We start from the raw sequence: 22857 nt of genomic DNA, 5'->3' as shown, positions 1-22857 counted from the left end.
GGTTTGTCACGTCCAGTACCAATGAATATCAAATCGTACATCGCTCACAAGCCGAATAGCCCTCTCGTACGAACACTACCATCCCTACTACAATCAAGAAATCATTCATCAAACACCAACAATGCAACAAATTCTGCTTATTCTGAATTCGCTCGCCTCATTTTCTTCCGCAGCAGCCGCATTAATTTCCACTGCAAAGCCTGCGTTGCTGTCAAACTCACCTCACGTCACCAATGGCGAGCGCTTCTATCAGCGTATGTATGCGGTGCGCGCTGTGCCATTAGAAGTACTGACGGCGATTCTCCCATTCTATCTCGGTGGTCCGGCAGTGGCATCTATCATCGGCGCTGCTGCGTTTGTTCAAGCAGCGGATGTGGTGATTGGTATTGGTAGGAAGGATGCAGGGATGATTTTCGGTGCTTCATTTGCTACAGCGGTTCATGTTCTATGTTTCTTTTCTATCTCATGAACCAATGTAAAAAAAGATATTGTAAAAGCAGGACTGAAGATATTGGAAATAGAAAAGCGAAAGCTAACAGAACTTGATGAGGAACATATATACCTACCTGGCTTCTTGAAGGTGCGACCTTCGCCGCAGCCACCTTGTCGATCCACCAATACTCTACAACAGAACTTACAAAACCAAGAGAAACCATGTCAAATCTCTAAATTAAAAATAACTGGGCGAGGTAAGAAATATGTACTGGTCCTTGACCGCAAGAAGGGGGAATCACACGTGTACAATGAAAGCCCGATATGTAACGCGAAAGACGAGACTGCCAACAATATGAGTCGGGGTATCTTAGAACTGACGGTCGACTGTGCAACAGACCGAACAGCGAGCAAAAAGGAAAGAGACCACGAAAGTGTGGACAGGAAGCCAAAATCAAACGCCTTTCGATGCCCGAGGGGATCGTATGATAAGGGAATGGACAGGAATCGCGTATGCAATCGCTATGAAAGAGAGAGAAAGAGTCCGTGAAAATAAAAACAACAGCAGAAGAGAAAGAAAGGGGGAAAACGGCCACGTTACACATGTACAAATTGAATCTTGAATCTTGAATCATTTGAGCTGGCCCTTGCGCACAGCTCCATAGCCCTTGCTGAAGAGCTCCTGAATCTCAACGGAGCGTCGACGTCCGGTAGCATCTTCGGGACAGAGGAGGCCAGACTGGCGACCACGGTCCGTTTCGGCATTCAAAGCATCGCGACTCGGCACACTGCTGTTGTGACTAACCGTCGCGCTGGCGCTGGTATACCCATCGAGCTCTACTTCCTTGGTGTCGGGCTTGGAGTCCATAACGCGGGGGCGGGCAAGTAGCTCGCGCACCTGGCGTTCGCGGGCTTCAATCTCAGCGAGCTCGGCGTTTTCGCGGGCGATCTCGAAGCTTGATCTCTTGGTACCGTGGTCCCAGCCCTGTTGGAGTTCGGAGGCGGCTGCTTCTTCGAAGCGTCTGCGGATGTCGAGGTCTTGTTCGTATTCTTGGAAAAGGTCGACGTCTGTTGGGAAGAAGAAGGCGCGAAGAGCTGAAACTGTAAATTCAAAGAGGAGGACTGCTGAGGTGGAGAGAAGGAGGACGGTCCAAAAGAGGAGGTTGTGGCCGGAGTGATGGATGAAGTTGGAGGGGAGGAAGTAAATGCCTTTGCCGGAAGACATTGTGTATTCGCGGTCAAGGATAAGGTCCCACACGAACCAGCCGCCGACGGAGATTATTATCACGGCTAGCGACATGTAGGTTTTGTTGTGGACTTCCAAAGCTTGGAGTTTGACATTGATGACAATGATGCACGCGGAGAAGGTGAGTAGGCCTAGGGAGAAGATGTCGTTGTCGCTGGGGTTGACTTTGGCAAGGCCGAAGAGACTCCACATGGTGAAGAAAATTATCACTGCTTCGCACGTCGCCATAAATGACCAGCCCAGGTAGAGCTTGATATTGAAGCCGCCGTGCCTTTGGCCCTTGGTGTAAAGCTCCGGTACGGCTAATAGAGTCGACGCTGAGAGGTCTTTGGTGAAGATACCCAGGAAGATGACAGCGAGCGAGGTGAACAGTGTGTTGAACATACTCAGACTCCATGGCTCGTACAAACTGGTGCCAGTGTAACCGTTCCAGCGCTGGTACAAAGCTTGAGTCAGGTAGAACAACATTTCTTTCCAGAACGTGCCGAGTGTATACTTGCAAGCACGCATGTAGTTCCACCGACCGTGAACTAGAAGCAGCTTGAGAAGGAAACGGAACTGGCCAATCGAGTAGTCTGAGATACGTGCGGCCTGTAATCCCTCCTTTCCAGTGATGCCTATACCCACATGGGCCTCCTGGATCATGGCGATATCGTTGGCGCCGTCTCCAATAGCAAGCGTTATTGCGTCGGTGAGCTGTTTGCGGATTGATCGGACCAAAAAGGCCTTTTGCTTCGGGCTTGCTCGGCAACAGATGACAGAGTCCGCCTTGACAGCTAGTTGGAAGAACCGTTCACGCACCATCTCATTCGCTTCAATGGTTGACAGCGTTTGGCCATCAACCACTACAACAGAATGTGCCACGCGGCCACGAGTAATCTCCCCAATAAGGTCCACGATCGTTTGTTCAACATCGCCATTCTCTTGATCCAAGATAGTCAGTGTCGAGTACTCCTTGACAAGGCGACACGAATGGCCGACATTGATAGCAGTTTCCCGCTTGTCGCCAGTCAACATCCACATCTTGATATTGGCTCGTCGCAGTTTTTCAATAGCCTCGGGCACGCCCTTTTGCAGCTTATCCTCAATAGCAGTAGCACCGGTAAGATCCAGCTGCTGTTCAATCTGCTCGCCGGCGTCCTCGATTTTCTGCTGCCGATCAACAAGGCTAGTGCAAGCCTCATTGTAGGCAATTTTCCAGTTCGTGTAGGTCGCTTCATCCAAAAACCGGTGGCCATACAACAAAGTCCGCAGGCCGTCAGTGGCAAAGTCATTCAGATGCTGGAAGCAGCGCTCGAAAATAGCCGACTCGTTGACAACCAGTGCCTCCTCCACAAGATCCTCCTCGTCATCTTCGCCATTCGTAGAACTTCCAGAGTCCGATATCGCAGCTGAGGGTCTACCCATCTGCGCCGAGGGCCGAGGGCTGTAATACTCACTATCAGCCTCTCTGTTCCGCATACCACCATCAGTCTCCCGATCACGCAGCCAAACGTCAATACTGGCTCGAAGAGCCGAACCCTGTGGGCCAGTAATTGAGGACCGCCGATGAGTGAAGCTAGGTCGGGTCATACTGCTCCGGACCATGCTGTTCTTCCGGCTATGGGCCTCACTGTTACGTTGGATGACCTGGTTCATATCGGCATTCTTGCGTCTGCTTGCGCGGCGCTCGATCTCAGCCGCCTTCTCGCGTGCCAAATCGGCTTGCTTCAGGAGACGCATCAGCGTGGTATCGGCACCCTTGCAGAATAAGCAAATTCGCTGGTCGGGCATGCGAACAACAACTGACATGCGTTTTCGCGCGCTTGAGAACTCGATCACGTCCATGATCTCGTAGACTTCGTCCGTGGTCGCTTCATCCGGTCCGTTTGGTTGAGTGCGGATCGTCAATTTGTTTGATTGGCGATCCAGGACAAGATATCCAAGCTCCTGGGCTGCAAGAACAAGTGCCAACTCGTCGGGGGAAGCAGCCTGGAAAGTGGTGTTTCCTTTTTTGTCTCCTTCGGGAATACAGGTATGACAAAGGGCCATGGACAGAATGAACAGTTTAGCCTTTCGGGCAAAGATGGTGTACGGCTTGCGCTGGATATATTCGAGCATCTCTTCGGTGCGGTACGTGGTAGCCGAGCGACCAGACTGACGGATGGCATCAAAAGGACCGGAGACATTCGACGGACGGGGCATCTGAGCCTCGGACACATTGGACTTGCGGCCCATTGCCTTTTTTCCCTTTACTTTGCGCTTCTTGTGCATCAGCTTGGTGTGATCACCTTCAAGGGCGGCCTCCTCTTGGAGATCCGCGTCGTGCAACCACGCGGTTCCCGCCACACTCATTTTGCGGAAGCGCATGGAGTTGTTTGTCAGGGTACCGGTCTTGTCGGAGAAAATGTAGCTGACTTGACCGAGCTCCTCGTTGATGGTGGATGTGCGCGCCTCGAGTGGGGTGTCGGTTTCGGGATCATACATGTCGATGTCGTTCAGAAGCAGCATCTGGGCAACTTTAACGATTTCCATACTCACATAAAGAGAGATGGGAATCATGGTATTGAACATGATCAAGAACGAAGTGAAGATCGGGCCATAGGAGACACTGGCGTTTTCAAGATACCAAGAATGTTGTTCCACGTCTTGAGACCAGTACTTGTAGGCCACGGTGCAGACAACAGCTAGGATGACGACCAAGACGACAATCAACATCACCACGCGGTTGACCTTGTCCTGGAGAGCGGGCTTCTTGATTCGCGGGTTCTTGTTGGCGTTCATGCGGATCTTGCACTCCTCGCCAGTATAGATCACCATACCCAGAGCGCGGTCGGTGTTGCGAAGGATACTGCCACGGTAAACAATCTCGTTGTTGGTCAAAGGCAATCTCTCCTGGCCATTGACACTGACATGACCGTCGAACTTATAGAGATCCAAGTTGGGGTCCTCGACGACAAAGTGCAAGGTGTTGCTATCGATATCCTCCACAGTCGAGCACACCTTGGATACAGGCTGGCAAGGTTGCTTATTTTTCAAATTTGTCTCACCGTCGAGAGCCATGGTCTCAATGTAAGCGACGCCGTTGGGTCCATTTGCATGGAGGAGAGCAATATCAGCGGGAATCGGCTGGTCGCGCTCAATTTTAATGACGTCTCCAACACGAATTTCCTCACACTTGATCCGCTCCCAATCTTGAGCGTTGCTTATCATGGAGGCGCCATCTTGAATCATCCCGTGACCTGGACGAAGCACCCAAGCCTCCCGGTTATTCTCTTCCTTGTCCAAGCGATACCGGCGCCAATCATCAAAGCCTTCCTTACCCATTGAGATACCAACAAAGATCAACAGAGGAACTATGGTCGTGTAGGTTCCAGTTGTACTCAAGCCAGGAATCATCTGCAAGATAGCGACAACCAAGAAGTAGAAGTTGGCGACTTTGGTAAATTGGGCGAAGAATTGGCGGGGGAAGAAACTCCAAAGACTATACCGACTGGAACGAATAGAGTTCCCAATATAAGGCTTCGCTGTGCGCTCATCGATCATGGAACCTACCATAGACGGGTTCAAGTCAATGTGGCGCCCATCTTTAGTAGGTGGAATATCCTTGATGCGCAAAATGAATTTCTGGATAGACGTCATAACAGCCTGGAAACGCGCGACAGCCACCGCAGTAGTCGCCTTTTGTTGGCGCCATTTATCCTGGGCCACAGACACGGAAAACTGTTCCTTGAGAGTTCTTTCTGAAGAGTCCGAGGAGACATACGGGGAAGCATCATCCTTATGAATCGAGTCGAGCGTCGCCGTCGGCGCGACACTAAGAGCATGTTTCTCATCGGCGGCAGTGAGCGTTTCAGCAGCCGGGGCCGGGGCCTGGGCGGGAGTCACATCAGACGAGGGTTCCTTGACCTCGCCCAGCTCAGCCAGGGCGACATCATCCTTCTCCGTCGAGTTGATGGTCTTATTAAAAATGCTGCGACGTAGCGAGTATCCGCGATTTCGCGACCGAGACCGACCGGCGGACTGAGAGCTTGGGGAAATAGGGGAGAGGGTCGCACTTGGTGTCGCATTGGGAGGTGAGAGCGGAGAGGTAGGTGAGGGAGCGGGTCGAACAGACGGAGGCGCCAGCGCCGTGTTGATGGTCAGGCCGCGGGAATTGGGGCGTCCGTCCCCGCTTGCTTGTCGTTGTTCCTCGACCGACTCTCGATCGAGATCGGTTGAGAAGCGCACATGTTGGGATGAGATCCGCCGCCCGGAGTCGGAGAGCGTTCGTGACGATACTAGAGATGGGCGTCGGAGGACATCATTCTGGTCGGGTTGGGTGCCCTCTGTGGATTCTGTAGATTTGTCGTTAGGGGACATGACAGTCGAATTCCTGGCACGAGTGCGCGGGACAGATCAGATCCCGACGATCTGGGGTTTGTTTTTTTTTTTCCTCCCTCCGAGATTTTCGAATCTTTCCTCTGCTAGCGTTTTCCCCTTAGGGTCGAAGTGTTTGATTAATTGAATTAGACGGTCATTCTTCCGCTATTCTTTCAGTGGGGGTAGATAATTTGCCCCTGTAAAATGAAGGTGTTGCGAGGGTTGAGCCAACGAAAGTACTCCCGGACGCAAGGATAGAAATGAAGGGCGCAATGATTGTCTCCTATGAGAAAGAAAAGAGGCTAAGAGAAGAGATTAGACTAAAAAAGCCCGAGAGACACCAGGAAGAGCCAAGACCAAGTCTGGAGGAAATGATGCCCAAAACGGCCTAGTGTTCCAATTGGCGATACCCTGGAGGATACAGAAGATCTCGACAATATAATATGTATGAAGATCTGTGATAGGCAGAGAGATAAAAGAAATTTGGCGCAAGTGGAACATCCCATGTCCAAAACGTCTCAGGCCTTGACAACCGTTCATGGTAGGCAACGCGTAAGATGCAACCATACAATATCCACGCTTACGCCTCCCATAGCCCCAGGTTAATTTAAGAATCACCGAATCAAGATATTTTTGGAGGGGCAACATATGGACCCGGATCCAGATCTCTCTGCTTTGTTATTGGTCAATCTGCACATTCCCTTTGAGACCCTGGACCCTCCAACCCTATGCAAAGGGCCATGTAGTAACTTTTTTTTTTTGCTTTGGCTAGCACATGGGAGGATGTTGTATGTACTGGGAATCCAAATCTATTTACTCCGTACAGCGCTCTGAAGAGTACGACAGATTACTCTTGACCGCCCTGGTGAACTCGTGGGCTGATTATGTTAGTGTCTTGGCAGGACCTGGACCTGGGAAAGCCCAGGCATCCATTTTTAAGCAACAGAATTCTCAGGGTCGAACCGTTGGATGGGAAAACTACGTGGAGTTAAAGAACAACCTAAGAACATCCCCAAAACCATGGGATCTTCAATGGTTGACGAATGGCAAAATCATTTCATTTCAGTGCAGGAACCCTATGACGTCATAATCAATAGCGTGGCGGCTGTCCATACTGGTAGCCTGATCCAGGTGACGGATACCCCTGTGGCTGTTGGCCATATCCACCCCGCGATCCTTGGTATGGAGGCTGCTGGGGAGGTTGATATTGACCCTGTGGATAACCCGACTGGGAACCGTAATTCGGAGGAGCACCAGGGGGAGCACCATACGGAGGCTGAGCTTGTCCCTGGGGAGGTTGACCGTAACCCCCTCCATACTGGCCTGTCGATTGAGGAGCTCCACCGCGACGTTGGTTGTCTCGCTCATCCTTGGTGTCGTAAGAAGAATCGATAGCGCCGAGCATCAGTTTGGCACACTACATAGTCAGTTCCATGTTATGCGATGATGTGGTTAAAAACGACTTACCCAAAGCTCGCGGGTGAGATGCACTGGTGGGTTAGCACGGGACATCTCATCCTGCTCAACCTCAAAGTCTAGAACACGTCAGTTGAATCCACCATGAACGTCAACGTGGAACTTACTGGAGGTACAGTCGATCAGGTGGCCAATATTAGGATCCTCATCCAGAGAAGACAAGAAGTCGCGAGCCCTTTGATCAGTTCCCACCTGCGAGAACTGGAAAGATACAGCGCCGGGGCCATAATGGGTTTGTGCGGTCTCCGCCACTGCGTAACGAATGGTATTACCCACAGTGTCGTGGGGCTCGCCAGCAGGCTGTCCGTCGGTGATGGTGATCACCAGCACGGGCTTCTCGAGACGATTGGCCCGGACTGGTTGAATGACCATCGGGTCGATGACCTTGGATTTCAGGCTGGTGCCCAGAGGGGTCAGGCCCGAGAAACGGACTCGGGACACTAGACGTTCGACATCCTCTGCGTTGCGAATGCCATCGCCCTTTTCATTGGAATTCATGAATCGGACAGAGATACCATCCTGGTCGAAGGTCGACGCAGCAGTAGCGACGATACCAAGGATTTGTCTGAGCTGTTCCTTTCGGAGTCCCTTCTCTTCAAATTCGATAGATCCACTGTCATCAACGTACAGAATCACGTCGAACAGCGAGAGCTTCATCACATCGGTCGCAACCTCCATAGGTACGGCCCATTCATGAATCAACTTGTTGAGCTTGCCTGGTGCTTCGGCGGCAAGCGTCTGGACAAGGCGATCCAGTCGGTCTTTGGGGTAGAAACTTCCGAGACGCTTCTCTTCAACTGTAGAACTCAAGAGGGAGTGATAAGCTGCCACCTGTTGAGGGGTGGCCGGAGGTGCTCCGGACTGAGGGCCCCCACCGGGTGCGCCATATTGGCCTGGTGGAGGTCCGCTTGGAGCACTGTATTGGCCTGGTGGAGGTCCGCTTGGAGCACTGTATTGGCCCGGCGGTGGTCCGCTTGGTGCACCATACTGACCTGGTGGTGGTCCACTGGGTGGTCCAGGCGAGGGTCCAGGACGGCCCTGGCCACCGGGGTATGGAGCTCCCTGAGAAGGGTAGGGTGGTGTCTGGTTCTAGTTTCCGTTAGCAATCTTGTTCAACCATTAAGCATTCAACGAGCATCCAAAGTGAGATCAGACACGAAACACAAAGGCAGTGATACAGGGTGAGGGGTCTTTTGTACATATGACGGCTGCTGTCCAGGGTAAGATTGTTGTCCGGGATATTGCTGTTGTCCGGGGTACGGAGAGGCCTGTCCAGGATAAGGCGATTGTGCATGCTGTCCGGGGTAGGGCGAGCTAGGAGAAGCATAGGGCTGTCCTTGCTGTCCTTGCTGACCTGGATAAGGTGAGCTAGGAGAAGCATAGGGCTGTCCTTGCTGTCCTTGTTGACCTGGATAGGGCGAACTAGCAGATGCATAGGGCTGGCCTGGTGGGGGTGGAGGGGGGCGGCCATAGCCCTGTGATTGCGGCTGAGATGCGGGGTATGGCGTGGATGGGGGAGGCCTGGAATAGGAATTCTGTTGCGATGAGCCGCCGTATGGATATCCTTGGTAAGGTCCAGACATTGTTCCAGAGTGTCGAAGGGTAAAACGTGAAAGTGGGGGGAAACAAAAAAGGAAAAAGGAAAAAGATAGCTTACCGATCCCTGAGGGGCTGGGGATCCTGAATAAGCCTGGTATTGCTGTTGACTCTTGAGAGAACGTTAGCACTTTCTCGTTTTTTTTTTTTCTCCTCTTTATGACGTCGAACTGCGAGTCATAGCAAAAACAGGTGCAGTGATAGACATGACTTACCGATCCACCAGCCTGCAATGCTGCAGGAGGACCTCCAGTGTACCCCGATGGAGGTGCACCTCCATATGAACCACTATTGGCCATCTGGTTATTCTGAGCTGCGGCGATTTTCTGAGCAAACTAAAGATGGGTCAGATGGAGGGATTCTCGGGAGTTGTGGAATCTGGAAGCCTTACACCCATGATTTGAACTCGAGGGGGAAAAGAGGCGAAGAAGTAAGACACAGAACTTGGAGTATCACGAGAGAATTCCAAGGCTTGGATGACGTTGCCTGATGGGGGGCCCCTCTTAAAAAGTAGCCCAAGTGAGGCTGAGCTGTTTACGGTACCTCGGAATACTTTGCCCCCACTTTTGTTTACTAGCAAATAAAGTATCTCGAAGTATCTTCAATGAAGTCACCAGGCGTGTATATATGCAGCCCTATACATGATATTTATGACACATTTAGGCTGCCGTTGGGAACCTCCTGCGCCGCTTTATGGAGGCGCCTATAGTCCTGAGTTTCACCCCAGGGCACCCGGGCAGCACCGGTTGATTACTCACTCGGACAGTGGACCCATGGTTTGGGGAAAGAACCCAATGTACTTCCTCTTGCTACTACAACCGAACATGTAAATCAACATGCAGAGTGGAATTCCACTGCTCACTCAGGCATCTCGGAGCAAATGCGCGATAACCATGTCCAGATAAACCCCAGCACGAGGCGTAATGTCCTCGATTCCCTCCAATTTGGCAGCATCGTCCCAAAGTCGAAGTGAGACCATCTCATCTCGAAGTGGATCTTGCTCGAAAAGTTCAAGCTCCGCACCTTGGAACGGGCCACCTTGAAATGCCAGCGACTTTTGCGAGGCAGATGATAGAGCTTCGTGGTATCCGTGGTTGGTAGCAGTAAGGTACCTGAAAGGTGAGTCTAAATTCGCACAACACAGGCGAGATCACATACCTCTTCGCAGCGACATGACTATGTACCAAGCGACAGACTGTCTCGCTGAATCCAAGGGACTGGAGATATGATGCGCCGATGGCTTCATGGCCGACTCGGCCGACATTGTCGCTGCTTTCGCGAAGATTCATACGCACCTCCTTGGTTGATTCTAACGGAATAATTTGACCAATGTCATGCAATAAAGCCGCAATGACCAACTCATCACGAGCATCTGGAAGAATGTAAGAAACTGTGAGAGATACAGAAGGACAATACTTACTCGCTTTATGGGCCTGATGAGCCGCCTGTAGACAGTGTTCTAACTGGCTAATTGACTCCCCGATGTAGTCACCTTGACCATACTTTTCTAGAGCGCCGATTAAGGCCTCTGCTTTCTCTTGGGCTGACTGCTGATTCATAGTCCAATTTACTCTTGGGATGGAAGAAGAGAAGCGTTGAAGTGAAACAATATCAAGGTAGACAAAAAAGAGAAGAGAAAGAGGCGGGGTGAGTCGAAGTATTTATCTACGCCAGAGGCGTTTCGTTATATCTCCGTCCAGTTGAGTGTACCTAAACTAAACTCGTCGGTGATCATGCCGGTGGCCCACACGAATTTGAAGGCTGAACTAGACCAATTTACCTCGATAGCAGATAGGTACCGCCCGGCTATTTTGCTTCGACTAATCAATATCATTACGACAATATCTCAAGATCATATGGAATCAACCTTCTGCTTGGCATTAAGTAGAATATCCCCGCACTGATCAGACCGGGATGACCTTAGAGTCCACAGTTAACATAGGGGAGCCAAAGGCATATCGCATACGACCTTCCTCGTATGTCTGTCCGCTCTCCCGCATATGTGTTGCAGGCCAGAGCTTTTGGCGGTCAGAATAGTACTGGTCGTGAAGATCACCTTCAGCGGCACAGTTATACGTTGCATAAATTGCACGGCGGTCCTTCGAGCTAACATTGGCGCCACTGCGGTGGGCCAAGTACGAGCCAAAAATCAAGATATCACCTACTTTTGTCAATAAGGTCCGATGAAAGTATCGGGGATTCTTCAATTCGCATACCTGAATCGAGCTCAGCCGGTGTCCAGACGTTGCTTTCGACCCAATCCGACGCAATGCAGCGATCGCTGCCGAGAGGAATATCCATGCGGTGGCTGCCGCTCACCACTTCCAGACCTCCATTGTCTGCATTCATTTCATCGACTGCTGCAAGAATAGTCAAATGCTTGATGTTTTTGACGTGGGTGTAGGCATTGGCATCGATATGAGGATCGAAACCGCCTATCCGACAGGTGAGCGATTGAGTCAGTACTATTAAATGGACATCGCTTACCACTTCCTGCCAGTTTGTAGTTTATCTTCTCTTTAAAAAGAAGCATCTCCTCCCCTGCGAGCTGTTGGAGAAGACTTATCGCACGCTGCCCTCGGAGAAAACTATCGAATCCGGCATGCGAATTGGCAAAGTTTTCAGTGCGACACAGCACCCGTTTGCCTTGAGCATTCACCTCTTGATAAGGCATCCAGGGCACATCAGGGGTACATGGAAGATCATGGACTTCCTGCGCCCATTCTCGCAACAACTCCGATTCTTTGGGGGTAAAGAACCCACGAACTAGCAAATACCCACGCTCGTGGAAACTCTGAAGCTGCTCAGCAGAGAGCGAGTAATGAAAATTATCCATTCTTTCACCGGTAAATTTAGATAGAAACACAGAGCAGTAGAATTTCGTGGAACATCGGTAGCCCAGTAGCTCGCATTTTGTAGATCAAGAATTCGTTGCAACGAAAGCCGAAAGATATCGCCCTTCGCACCGAGACGGGTACTTTTTTGGACTAGATAGGGAATTAAATACATCGAACATGCCCCAGCACATGGATGAAAGATAAGCCCCAATAGGTTTGATGATGAGGGATTGCGCTATTCGACCTTCAAGACGATGTGGAGTCTGCCAAGGTAGGCGAGGCAACTAGAGTCATGAAATGATGCACACCGTCCACGGGCAGAGAGCTTCTCAGGGCATGGGAGCGTCCCCGGGGAGCTTGGACCTCTACTTAGTACGACCCACAGACGATACACTATCTCGCACTTCCCACCGAGTCTACCGTGCATCGATGCCATGCTGTAATTGGTCACCTTTGAAATCAATTCGTCGTTAGAACCATTGAGTATAGTTTCTATAGATATGACACAGTTCCATATTCCGTTCAGTATTCTTTTCAACATGGCTACCTCTCCCAGTGACTCTACTATGAAGATGGAAGATCCCAAGGATCAAGTCTCGCAATCCGAATTGGACATCGAGCAAGAGGAACCCGAGAAGAAACGCTCCGGCGTACTCAATGTAGTGATTTCCGGGCTGGCCTTGTTCAGTGATGGATACAACGCTCAAATCAGTGCGTGATCTGTATATCTCAACGTCTGGTTTTCGCCCTTGTACTAATCGCTTGGTAGTTGGCTATATGGAACCTTTGTTCTCGGTCCTGTGAGTAGCCCTGTTTGAGGCAACTCTGGCCAAATTTACTGATCAGTCCAGCTACATGAATGGAATGTCTTCAACTATAAAGTCGCGCCTGTCGAACTCATATCTCATCGGTGAGATATTTGGCATGCTTTTCTTTGGGGTTCTGATTGACCGCATTGGTCGTCGGACTGGTATTGTCGCCGCAACAGCGTTTCTTATCATCGGAGTGGTGCTGGCAACCGCCTCTCATGGAAAATCGCAATTAGGGTATGCTATGCAAGTCTGAGCTTTTTGGATTAAAGCCCATCGTTAACACCTCAATAAGAATGTTCTGGATGATGATCGTTGCACGAGGCATTGCAGGGTTTGGTGCTGGAGGAGAGTATCCTGTCTGTACTACCAGTGCTACTGAGGCCGCCGATGAGACAGTCCACCTTCGAAAGCGACGTGGTTTCTTGGTCGCACTGACTACTGATTTTGCTATAGATCTGGTCAGTTCTATCACAACATTAATGAGGACCCTGCTAACTTCGGGATAGGGATTTGTTGGAGCTGGCTTGGTTGCTCTTATTGTTCTCGCGTGTTACGGCCAACAAAGTTCTGAAGGGGTCTGGCGCATTACCTTCGGTCTCGGTATTGTGGTAAGTCGTCGTCTCATCAATCCAATGGCTAGCTATTCTCACACAGGTATCAGTTGCCATTGTCAATATGTTTCTTCCGCGTTCGGATGGTCAACTCTACTCAATACCAAAAGCATGCCATCAAGTCACAATATCCCTACGGGTTAGTACTACGTCGGTACTGGAAACCCATGCTTGGAACATGTGAGTCGATTGGCTTGATTACTTTGTGTAGTGGCTTTGGCTAATGTTGATGTCTGTAGCCTTGGCTTGGTTTTGCTACGACTTTGTGACATATCCATTCAGTCTGTTTTCTTCCACTATAATTGAGCAGCTGAACCCCAATAACACCACGGTTCAGAATATTGGATACGGCGTATGTCTCCAATACACAATGTCCTAGATGGCTAAACTAACAGTGAAATTTCCAGACCGTTATCAATTGTTTTTATTTGCCAGGGTGCTTGCTCGGTGGTATCTTGATGGATCGGATTGGCCGCAAACAAACCATGACCCTAGGGTTCATAATCTGGGCTATATGGGGATTTATCCTGGGGGCTGCACTGCGACCTATTCAGAGTGTCTTCCCACTTTTTATCGTCATGTACGGCATTTTTCAAGCACTCGGAGAAATGGGCCCGGGGGTCTCGACGTTCCTCTGTGCTTCGGAATCATTCCCAACACCTTTGCGTGGTCATTTCCTCGGATTTGCAGCCGCAGTCGGCAAAGCCGGCGCATCTATCGGGACAGAAGTTTTCACTCCAATCCAGAACTCCTTCGACACGACCGCCAAAGGCCAGCAAGCAGTTTTCCTAATTGGCGCGGCCTTCACATTGGTAGGTGGTTTGGTTGCCTGGTTCCTCATCCCAGATATGTCTCGAGAGCTTGAGACAGAGGATGCCAAGTTCAAAGCATACCTGGAAGAACATGGATATGATGTGAGTTCGTATGGCGAGGCATTGGTTGTCAACGCCCGCGCTTCAATTTAACTACCCCAAACAATTGTTTTAGTTTTATTTGGGCCAAATCAAGCTTCCGCCAGCTTGGCGTGAATATAGATAGAGCCGTCTCGCAACTATAGGAAACCAAGCATGTTTTCTCTCACTTACCATGAACTTCATCCAACAAGATCTCGGAGGTCTAGCTGTTTAATGCCCACATCTCCATCTTCCTAGTAGCTTAACATCAGGGTGTATTATTCTTATTGTTTTTTAAGGGCAGAAAATATTCTTGCAGTATTCGGCCTACAGAGATTATAATTAAAAATACTGTTTGAAGCCAAGTCTATACGTCATGAGTATGACGCTTTGTTATGATTTGAGATCTTTCATTTCTAACCAATATCTGTTGAACACATAGTCTAAAGCATAGATAGGATGGACAGGTCATTTTCTATATTAATGCCAATCTTGAATTGAATCCGGGGTCAATCCCCAGAACTGTGCGATGTAGCCTTGGACTGGATGATGTCACGGAGTTGGGTAGGGATGTTCCCTTGAAAGTACTTGGGGGAATTTATATCCTTTGTCTTGCTCCAAGATATCAACGAAGCTCTTACTCCAATATTCACTCTGTTCACTTTTACGATCTCAAATACCTGGATGCCTACTATTTACAATATCATTACGCTCTCAGTCATTCAGCTCAGACAATACAAAAAAGCCTGGTCATCCTCCATCTTCGCTCCATCTGTACCAATCTGATCTGCTTCCCGCATTTCCGCCAGCATGCCCACCCCTGTGCTCCGGCTAGGTGTTCTAGGCGCCACAAATGCAGTCCAAGCCACCTACCTGCCGGTCCTCCAATCCCTCAAAACTCACTACACCCTCACAGCCATCTACGACCCAAACGCAGAAATCGCAACCCAATGCCAGTCCCGCTTCGACATAACCCACAGCACAACAGTCGTCGAAGATGTCCTACGCCATAAAGAAGTGGATGTCATCCTCAACCTCCTCCCAATGGAGTACCACGAACAATACACCGTGACAGCCCTTGAAGCCGGCAAAGACGTGATGGTCGAAGTCCCACTTACAATGAGCATTTCAAGCATGCGCCGCATTCGCGAGGCAATCAACAAAGGCAAAACCTCCCGGTCTCTCAACGGCGTCAACCAAAGAGACGGTCCAAAGGTATTTGTCGGTTGCGCGCGTCGCTACGCACCATGCTTCACAGAAGTCTTCAAGAAAGAACTCGCCACTATAGGCCGCGTATACTACGCGCGCTGCCGTCACATCGCCGGGCCAATGAACAACATCGTCACGCCGACTTTAAAAGACATCACACATATGAAGAGCCATAATAACCCAGAACAATTCCGCGTTCTACTAGAAGATGTCTTCGGGTCTGAAGAAGACCTCACCCCAGACAGAATTGCTTTTTGTCGGTACCTCGGTATGCTGGGCTGCCATGACCTTTCGGTGATGCGAGAGTCGCTAGGCTTGCCGGATGCTGTTTCCAACGTTGCTATCACGGACCCGTTCTACTCTGCCATTTTCCACTATAAAAATTCCACCGAAAACGATGGGCACCCATTTACGCTTCTCTGGGAGGCCGGTGTTGATGCCTTGCCTCGCTGTGATGCGCATTTGACTGTGTACGGCGCGCACAAGACTCTCAGCGTGGAATATGACTTCCCCCGTCCTGGTGAGAAGATCAGCACTGGTACATATGTACGAGTTGTTGTTGAGGAAGCGGATGGGACGGCAGAAATGGATAATGTCAATGGCAATCAGATTAACGAGACCGAGAATGCTGTTGCTCTTCCTCGCGTGAAGCGGACGGAGACTGTCAGTACCTGTGATGAGGCGTATGAGCGTGAATTCATGGCTCTGCATTCTTATCTGGTTGGTGAAGGGTCGGCGGCGAAGACAAGCGCTGAGGACGCTGTCATGGATCTACGGCTGCTGCTTATGATCTTTGACCACTATAATCGCCAGTGTGGTACCATTCGAACTCCATTGGGTTGAATCCCTATTTATTAACAGGCAGTGTGGAGGCATGTGGAAGACGGTAGAAGGAGATACTAGACCGGGCATTTTTTAAGGAGGTTGCTTTGAGCTGGCTCTACGGGGCTGGCTTACTTGAGGTTATGGGGACAGTCGGAGTTTTCGGAGTTGAAAATAGGTGGAAGGAAATTATTCTACTGCCCGTTTCGGTTTTGAGACATCCTTTTAAAAATGAAATATGAGATACATACCTGTGGTCTAAGTATCGTAGGTAGCATTCAGCCATGATCTCTATCTGTCTGAAATTACACTATCGCTTGCCCTTCTTCTTATTCTTCTTAGCATTAGAGCCGCCACCGCCACCGCCAGACTTTTGTACTTGCTGAGCGGGAGACTCCTCCGCCTTCTCATTGACAGGACCACCCTGTGTGAGGGCCGCAGCACGCTGCTTGCCCTTCTTGCCCTTAGGCCTGTAAGAAGAGCGGTCACGCACAGGCAGCCAGCGCTCGGGGTCTGGCTTCTTGGCAGGGTCGAAGTCCTTGGGTAGACGGGACTTGCGGACGCGCTTGTTGGCGCGGTCTTCAGCGCTAGCTGCGGTGCGCTTGCGGGCACCAGCGAAGGCGGCAGCGGCCGCGGCAACGGAGGAAGCCGAGGGAGAGATTCCAGCGGATTCAAGAGCTGAGACGTCGATGTCAGCGATCAAGTCGCTGACTGCTGGCAGGCGGTTTAGCTCAGACTCAATCTGCGCATAGTCCAGGGTTGCTTGTGAGGCGACGTAGCCGGCGATGGCGACACGGTCGTTGGGATCTTGTTGGTGCAGGGCACGGAATAGATCACCCGCTGTAGCGAGGTCCGCACGTTCTTCAGAGTGCAAGAGGGGGGCGGCTGCTGCGCGGAGGAGGGACGCGGGGGGGCTCGGGCTTCGTGCGCCAGTAGGAGGCGGCTTGTGCGAGGGTGGTGCGGATCTGGACTATGCGACCTTCAAGCTGGTAGAGGGAGACGAGGACGCTAAGAAGCCCGGGGTTGAATCGGACGGACTCGTTTGTTCCCTCCAGGATTTGGAGACTTCGCTCCATGGCGGTGATAGCAGAGGTAGTGTTGCCATTGCTGACATAGAGCTGTACCACCGTCAGGAGAAGGCCAAGGTCTGTGGGCCGTCGCTCCAGCAGTGGGACGATCTTGTGAAGGGCTTTAGGGCCAGTTTCGCCTTGAGCGTGTGCTGCGGCGTTGTATACAGAGAGAAGGTTGGGGATGGCGTCGGTGGATGGGCTTGGGCATTTTGACTGTGCCTTGGTTGTGGACCGGATAATACCATCGTATTTCTGGACAAGGAGGTCTGCGGCGTGCGAGTTACCGATCATATCACGGTCCTGGAATTCGAATAGCCGATCGTTATTGGTGGCATCTGGGGTGTCATGGAGGGCCTTGTATAGGATGTAGGGATTGACAGCGGTTGGGCGAGCGAGGACGATGTTGTTGCGGGCGATCTTCTTGGTCGATAATTCGGTGATGCTGGGGAAATATGTGAGTAATACGTTTCACGCTGGTATGGTTTAACGTACTTTTCGACGGAGATATCTTTGAGAACCGCCTCGGCCTCCTCCAACTTTCCGAGTTGAATCAGGACATAAAGTTGCTGGACTGCGATTGGCAGCAGCTCTGCGACCTTATCTTCAGGTGAAAGGTCCTCCGATGTCCGGCAGATATCTGTGCAAAACGTCAGTCTGAGTCCTAGTCTTGGGCAATATGGCGGCTTGCTCACTTTGAGCTCGGTTGAGCAAGACCTCGCTCTGCTTGAATGCCCCCTTTGCAATGTTCAAGCAAGCTGCGTTGTAGGTTGTTTCGAAAGATTCCAAATCCTCCCTCGACAATCGGTCGTGGCGCACGAATTCCGTCTCTCCTTTCCATTGAAGCTGCGCATCAGTAGCCCACGAATTGATGCTCAGATCGTTGACCTCGTGGCCGAAAGATGTCGTATCTTTCGACAGTTGTTCATAAATTTCGGCTGCCCGTCGGAAGTGCTCAGCACGATAGCGCTGTCATGACAAGTTAATCAATATTGGTCCTCAATCAGCAAAGGATGAGATGTGGCACCATACCACTTGTGCCTCGAGATGACTAGCACCACGTCCAGAAGCTGTGTGGGTCAAGCCTTCGGCAGCATCTTCAAGCTTCCCGCACTTGTATGATGCATAGGCGTACTCCAGGCCTGCACTCTGCTTCAGCGCATTGCCTCCGGCCTGGAATGTCTTGAGAGCTTCTTCGTAACGGTCAAGTTTCAATAGAGCAACAACTTTCATGTGTTGCGCCTGCAGATCAGATTTAGATTTGGCGAGGGCTGCATTGCATGACTGGAGGACCTCCTCGTGGTCATCGATCGACGCCCGCTGCAATAGCGAGGCCAGCGATTGCGCAACCATGGCGGGGGTTGGTCGCTCAAGAATTCAGGAGTGTATTGATGAGTAAAGAAAAAGAAACTTCAATGTCAAAATAGCAAATAAAGTCGTAGGATTTCTACAAAGAACACAGTGGCCGATTTCCCCAGATCAACTGATATCAAACAATGTGCGGAACTGGTCTTTTCCCCATTGGGGGGTTTCTGCGCTCAACGCCATGTGCCCCGCCGTAGCTCACGTGTCCTATTTTTGTCGTCCATGTTGAACCCCGTATGTTGTAGCAAGGTAAGATCGACAAACTCACCAATAACAGTGGAACTGATAGCATCTGGAACTTTGATCGCTGATTGGATCATACACTGTATCGGTTGTTGTGAATTTGAATATCACAACCTGCACGGAATTTCTATCGGAGATGGCTAGGCTCCCCGATCGACCCTGAACAGTAAACCAATGTCAGCCATCAATCATATTTCTCGGGGACCTGTTCGGAGTACGGACCTCTCCTCTTTCTATCTAGATATGTTAATTCTACTGAAAAAACACAGATTAAAATGTACTGAGTCATAGCGCCATATTTATCTGTATAATTGGGTGGCGGAGTGAGAATATCTTCACTTGCAGCACTTTTACTAGATAAATATCTTGTCATCGGAGGTAAAAAAGCTAGAGACTCTATGACCTTATAGTCCTCTGGATACGGTTCATGGCTTGTCGTAAGTTGCTAATATCCTGATAACCTGGCATATCAACCATCTGGTGAACATAGTGGTCGTTTTGGCAGGCCTAAGGTCTACCATGATGATCCTGGGAGTGGTAGTGTTAGGCCCACTTGCCCTAACAGGCGGGCAGTGGACGCGGCTCTTGAAGCTCTTGAAGCGGGGCCTCGTGGAGGCAACAGAATACGTATATGTGTATTGTAACTCCTCTCTCTAATAATCAATATAAAATACATGTACACATGTACACTATTCAGAATATTTCAAACTTCTAGCCCAAAACATCACGAAAGTTCGTGGCGTATCGTAGCAGACCCTGGTACCTCCTGGAATACCTTGTCCGACTGTAGCTCACTTATATGATGAGCATTTAACTCAGTCACTGGATGTGGCTTGCTCTTTTCAACAGGGCTTGATACCATGCGATATTCATCTATGGTGTCCGGGCGCGAATTTGTTGTGCGCCTTCGACGAGAGATGATCACAAAAGCAAGGAACCCAATCAATACCACGCCACCAACAGCACATCCAATGCCAATGCCAACCTTTGCTCCAGTCGAAAGACCCGAGGCGGAGGGGTCACTATCAGCCTTTGCCACAGTTGAGATGGTGGAGTTGGAGTCGGAGTTCTTCGATGAAAGAGGTTCCCAATACCCGTCCCAGCTGTCCTCCCATGAATTGGCTGAAGGCTTGATTGAGATGTCGTCAACATCAATGCTCTGCTGAGCATCTAATCCAATTGCCGGCCCGGGTGCTTGTGCCAAAAACCAGTAGCCACTTCCAATACCTTCTTGCCAATTTGTGCCAATGAAGGCTGCCTGAAGAAAAGCTCTGCCGAGGACGAATTGATCAGAGGGATAACATGGGAAGTAGGTTGTGTTGTGTTCCACTAAGGGTTCTTGAAGTGTGAGCTTCAGAAGTTGGAAAGGGACTTTGATGGTGATATTTTGAGTGTTTGTCGCGTCCTTCTCGAATGTAAAGGACATATATGCCGGAGAGGATGTGATTTTTTCGTAATTTTTGTCATCTGTGTTCCAAAAATATAGACCCAGACCATCGTTAAACGTAACCGGGAGCTCAGCTGCGATTGTATCGCATGCTTCCTTGGGAAGGTAGAGGTATGGAAGGGTAGGATCAATCTCCACTCTTTTCGCCCTGCTAGTGATGCTGTTTCCCCATTTGAACAGCCCAGATTTATTCTCAAAGTCAAATGGCGAGTCCCCAGTGGCAACTCCTATCCCGATGTCTTCGAGAGAAATCCTGAGATTGCCAAGGTGATTCGTATCGTCAACGTGTTGAGAGCTTACTTGGTTCAGTACTCGGTTTTGATCATACCCGCCAAGGATCAGCGAACCCGGGATGTCAGGCTCCACAGATCCAATGTGCATCCCCCAGGAGTATGACGGAATGCGATCAGAGGAAGTATCATTCCAGTGCTGCCAAGCAGATAGCAAATTGAACCTGCTCCCATCCACCACGTGGGTAGGCTTTGTGGCCCCCAGTGACAAGGTCCCCACAGAAACAGGATATCTTTTCCCATTTGGGTATTCTTGGTAAGCTTCGTAGATCGATGCCATAGAGACATTCGGTACCCTATGTCCATTTTGCAACGTGATCGTATCGGCGAGAACCCCTTCTCTGACGTATCCGGTACCTCCCCAATTGTTAACACCGGCACTGCTCTGATCGGACAGCCATTTTATCTGACTCGGGTCGGTTGGTGTTTTCAGGGTGACAGCAGATGTTGACGCATTAATGTCGAAGAGACCAGCTCGTCTTGCATAACAGGGGGTTGAGTCGTCCGAGCAGACAGTGTCGAGAAGAATGACACTAGCCCATCGGTCGCCAGGGTAGAGATCAATGGGTTGCTTGTTGGATCCCAATTCAACTGACACGGCATGCCATGGGCCATCCGGACCATAGCTTTGATCAGACCACGGCATTGTCCAAGGGATGCCATCTGCATGAACGAGGGTCGCAGTGGCGAACAGCCAGCAGAAAAGATATTCTGCAGCGTAGGGGGCCATCCTGAAGAGAGGTTCTACCGTGTATCCGGCAAATCAGAGAAATTACTGACAGGTTATAGCGGAGTGACAGGAGGCTCTTTAGAAGACAAAATTACGATCATCATTTGGCCCCCAGGCCGAGCACCTTGGCATGCAGGGTTCATGGGCGCGTAACTGAAACTGATTGCTCGACATTTTATGTAGAGCCCACAGTGCATTCTGACGGGCGCTACTTAGAGTGGCATAGAAGAGTACTCCGTACTGATTTGTGAGTTCAAAGGGGCTATGTGGGTACTGTCTTTAGTGTTGTAAGCTAGCGCCGTGGCTTTCTGTGTTGGCAAGGAGCGACGTTCTGAGAAGGGGTAAACGTGCCGAATCAACACTCGTGTGCAGATAGAGTGTGGTGCATGGATATATTATCCTTCATAACGTGATAATGGTGAACCGATAATTGCATCAATATATATGCTGTAGGCACCCAAGTCCCTCGCTGCATTAGCCGCCTGTGGCGTTGAAACAAAACCACTGACGAGAGGAATCAGTCATGGTAGTCCTTGTTGAGTCTTGACACTCCTTCTGGATGCATGCATTTGTTGACACGATGGTATCCTTTTAGTATTCACATTTGACTTGACATTCACACTACTGACAGATAAATTTTCACTTGACGGAAAGGGAAAAAACCCTAGAAAAAAAACTATGAGAGGGGACCTCATGTTCACCGATTTGTAAGCTGCGACCTAATAAATTGAAGTGAAATGTCTCTCTACACTAACCATCGGCCATGCGGCTTAAGGGACATGGTGTGGAGGACGATGAACTCCGGAGAAAAACAAGGAATATCTACCCAACAACATGTACGACAGATCTAGGCTGTCTTATGCGAGTAGTATTCCAGTTTGGAGTACGGGCGTGGCCTCAGCATTGGCATTGGGGTACCGGGCTAGCTCGACTTCATATGTACGCATGATCAATGTATCTCGCTATATTTTCTCGAGTACAATATAGATGTGTACTCTGTATTCCGTAAGAGACTTGAATATCACCCAAAGGTCTGCAATTAAGAGTCAAGACAGTCGATCTGAGGGATAGCGTAGTGGGATGAGTACAACATACATCAAGCTGGACCCTAAACGCAGACATTTAGCCAGTTATTAGGATAATGGCATCCGGATATTACTCCGTTGCATTTCGTAGCGCTTATCTAAAGCGAGTACGCAGCGCTCCCGAGGTCCGTAGTGTCTTGGCTGCCAAAGTCGGAGTAAGCAGGACAATTAGAGGACGCGCGGATGTGGGGACCGGAGCGATCAGCGACGAGTGAAGAGACGGAGCCATAGCTTAGAAGGTCTTGGCACGGGCAGGGTTGTAATCTGTACGGGAGTATTTTGAACGCTGCTTTGGGAGTAATGAGATCACCATTTGAGATAGAATAGTCATTGGAGCCATATCTCTCTGTATCTC

General features: G+C 50.1%; 9 protein-coding genes across 9 annotated transcripts; 3 read left to right on the top strand and 6 right to left on the bottom strand.

Annotated features, from left to right (window-relative positions):
• Positions 1 to 121: 121 nt before the first annotated feature.
• N7500_006382 (uncharacterized protein) lies at positions 122 to 469 on the top strand (the record flags this gene model as incomplete). Its single annotated transcript, XM_056677526.1, has 1 exon — positions 122 to 469. The coding sequence occupies one exon, from the start codon at positions 122 to 124 to the stop codon at positions 467 to 469; it is 348 nt and encodes a 115-aa protein (XP_056532526.1).
• Positions 470 to 1063: 594 nt separating this feature from the next.
• On the bottom strand, positions 1064 to 6019 carry N7500_006381 (aminophospholipid-translocating P4-type ATPase DNF3; the record flags this gene model as incomplete). The annotated part of the gene is made up of 1 exon (XM_056677525.1): positions 1064 to 6019. The coding sequence occupies one exon, from the start codon at positions 6017 to 6019 to the stop codon at positions 1064 to 1066; it is 4956 nt and encodes a 1651-aa protein (XP_056532525.1).
• A 1090-nt stretch (positions 6020 to 7109) lies between these two features.
• On the bottom strand, positions 7110 to 9488 carry rfeF (uncharacterized protein; the record flags this gene model as incomplete). Its single annotated transcript, XM_056677524.1, has 6 exons — positions 7110 to 7436; positions 7487 to 7554; positions 7603 to 8584; positions 8658 to 9203; positions 9307 to 9426; positions 9483 to 9488. The coding sequence occupies 6 exons, from the start codon at positions 9486 to 9488 to the stop codon at positions 7110 to 7112; spliced, it is 2049 nt and encodes a 682-aa protein (XP_056532524.1).
• Positions 9489 to 9953: 465 nt separating this feature from the next.
• On the bottom strand, positions 9954 to 10650 carry N7500_006379 (HD domain-containing protein; the record flags this gene model as incomplete). Its single annotated transcript, XM_056677523.1, has 3 exons — positions 9954 to 10203; positions 10250 to 10463; positions 10512 to 10650. 3 exons carry the CDS (start codon positions 10648 to 10650, stop codon positions 9954 to 9956), a joined length of 603 nt encoding a protein of 200 aa, XP_056532523.1.
• A 345-nt stretch (positions 10651 to 10995) lies between these two features.
• Positions 10996 to 11927, bottom strand: ftmF (2-oxoglutarate dependent dioxygenase ftmF; the record flags this gene model as incomplete). Its single annotated transcript, XM_056677522.1, has 3 exons — positions 10996 to 11252; positions 11308 to 11526; positions 11579 to 11927. 3 exons carry the CDS (start codon positions 11925 to 11927, stop codon positions 10996 to 10998), a joined length of 825 nt encoding a protein of 274 aa, XP_056532522.1.
• Positions 11928 to 12467: 540 nt separating this feature from the next.
• Positions 12468 to 14316, top strand: N7500_006377 (uncharacterized protein; the record flags this gene model as incomplete). The annotated part of the gene is made up of 8 exons (XM_056677521.1): positions 12468 to 12639; positions 12698 to 12728; positions 12780 to 12974; positions 13033 to 13198; positions 13247 to 13348; positions 13402 to 13531; positions 13591 to 13703; positions 13759 to 14316. 8 exons carry the CDS (start codon positions 12468 to 12470, stop codon positions 14314 to 14316), a joined length of 1467 nt encoding a protein of 488 aa, XP_056532521.1.
• A 738-nt stretch (positions 14317 to 15054) lies between these two features.
• Positions 15055 to 16296, top strand: N7500_006376 (Gfo/Idh/MocA family protein; the record flags this gene model as incomplete). The annotated part of the gene is made up of 1 exon (XM_056677520.1): positions 15055 to 16296. One exon carries the CDS (start codon positions 15055 to 15057, stop codon positions 16294 to 16296), a length of 1242 nt encoding a protein of 413 aa, XP_056532520.1.
• A 289-nt stretch (positions 16297 to 16585) lies between these two features.
• Positions 16586 to 18695, bottom strand: N7500_006375 (signal recognition particle subunit SRP72; the record flags this gene model as incomplete). The annotated part of the gene is made up of 5 exons (XM_056677519.1): positions 16586 to 17115; positions 17165 to 17787; positions 17838 to 17982; positions 18038 to 18311; positions 18375 to 18695. 5 exons carry the CDS (start codon positions 18693 to 18695, stop codon positions 16586 to 16588), a joined length of 1893 nt encoding a protein of 630 aa, XP_056532519.1.
• A 979-nt stretch (positions 18696 to 19674) lies between these two features.
• On the bottom strand, positions 19675 to 21417 carry N7500_006374 (uncharacterized protein; the record flags this gene model as incomplete). The annotated part of the gene is made up of 1 exon (XM_056677518.1): positions 19675 to 21417. The coding sequence occupies one exon, from the start codon at positions 21415 to 21417 to the stop codon at positions 19675 to 19677; it is 1743 nt and encodes a 580-aa protein (XP_056532518.1).
• Positions 21418 to 22857: the final 1440 nt, after the last annotated feature.

Source organism: Penicillium coprophilum (assembly GCF_028826855.1).
Source record: "Penicillium coprophilum strain IBT 35676 chromosome Unknown utg000004l_segment0_segment0, whole genome shotgun sequence".
NCBI classification, from domain to species: Eukaryota; Fungi; Ascomycota; class Eurotiomycetes; order Eurotiales; family Aspergillaceae; genus Penicillium; species Penicillium coprophilum.
Note: the sequence above shows the minus strand (reverse complement) of the source record. Positions and strands in the feature narration are given on the sequence as shown.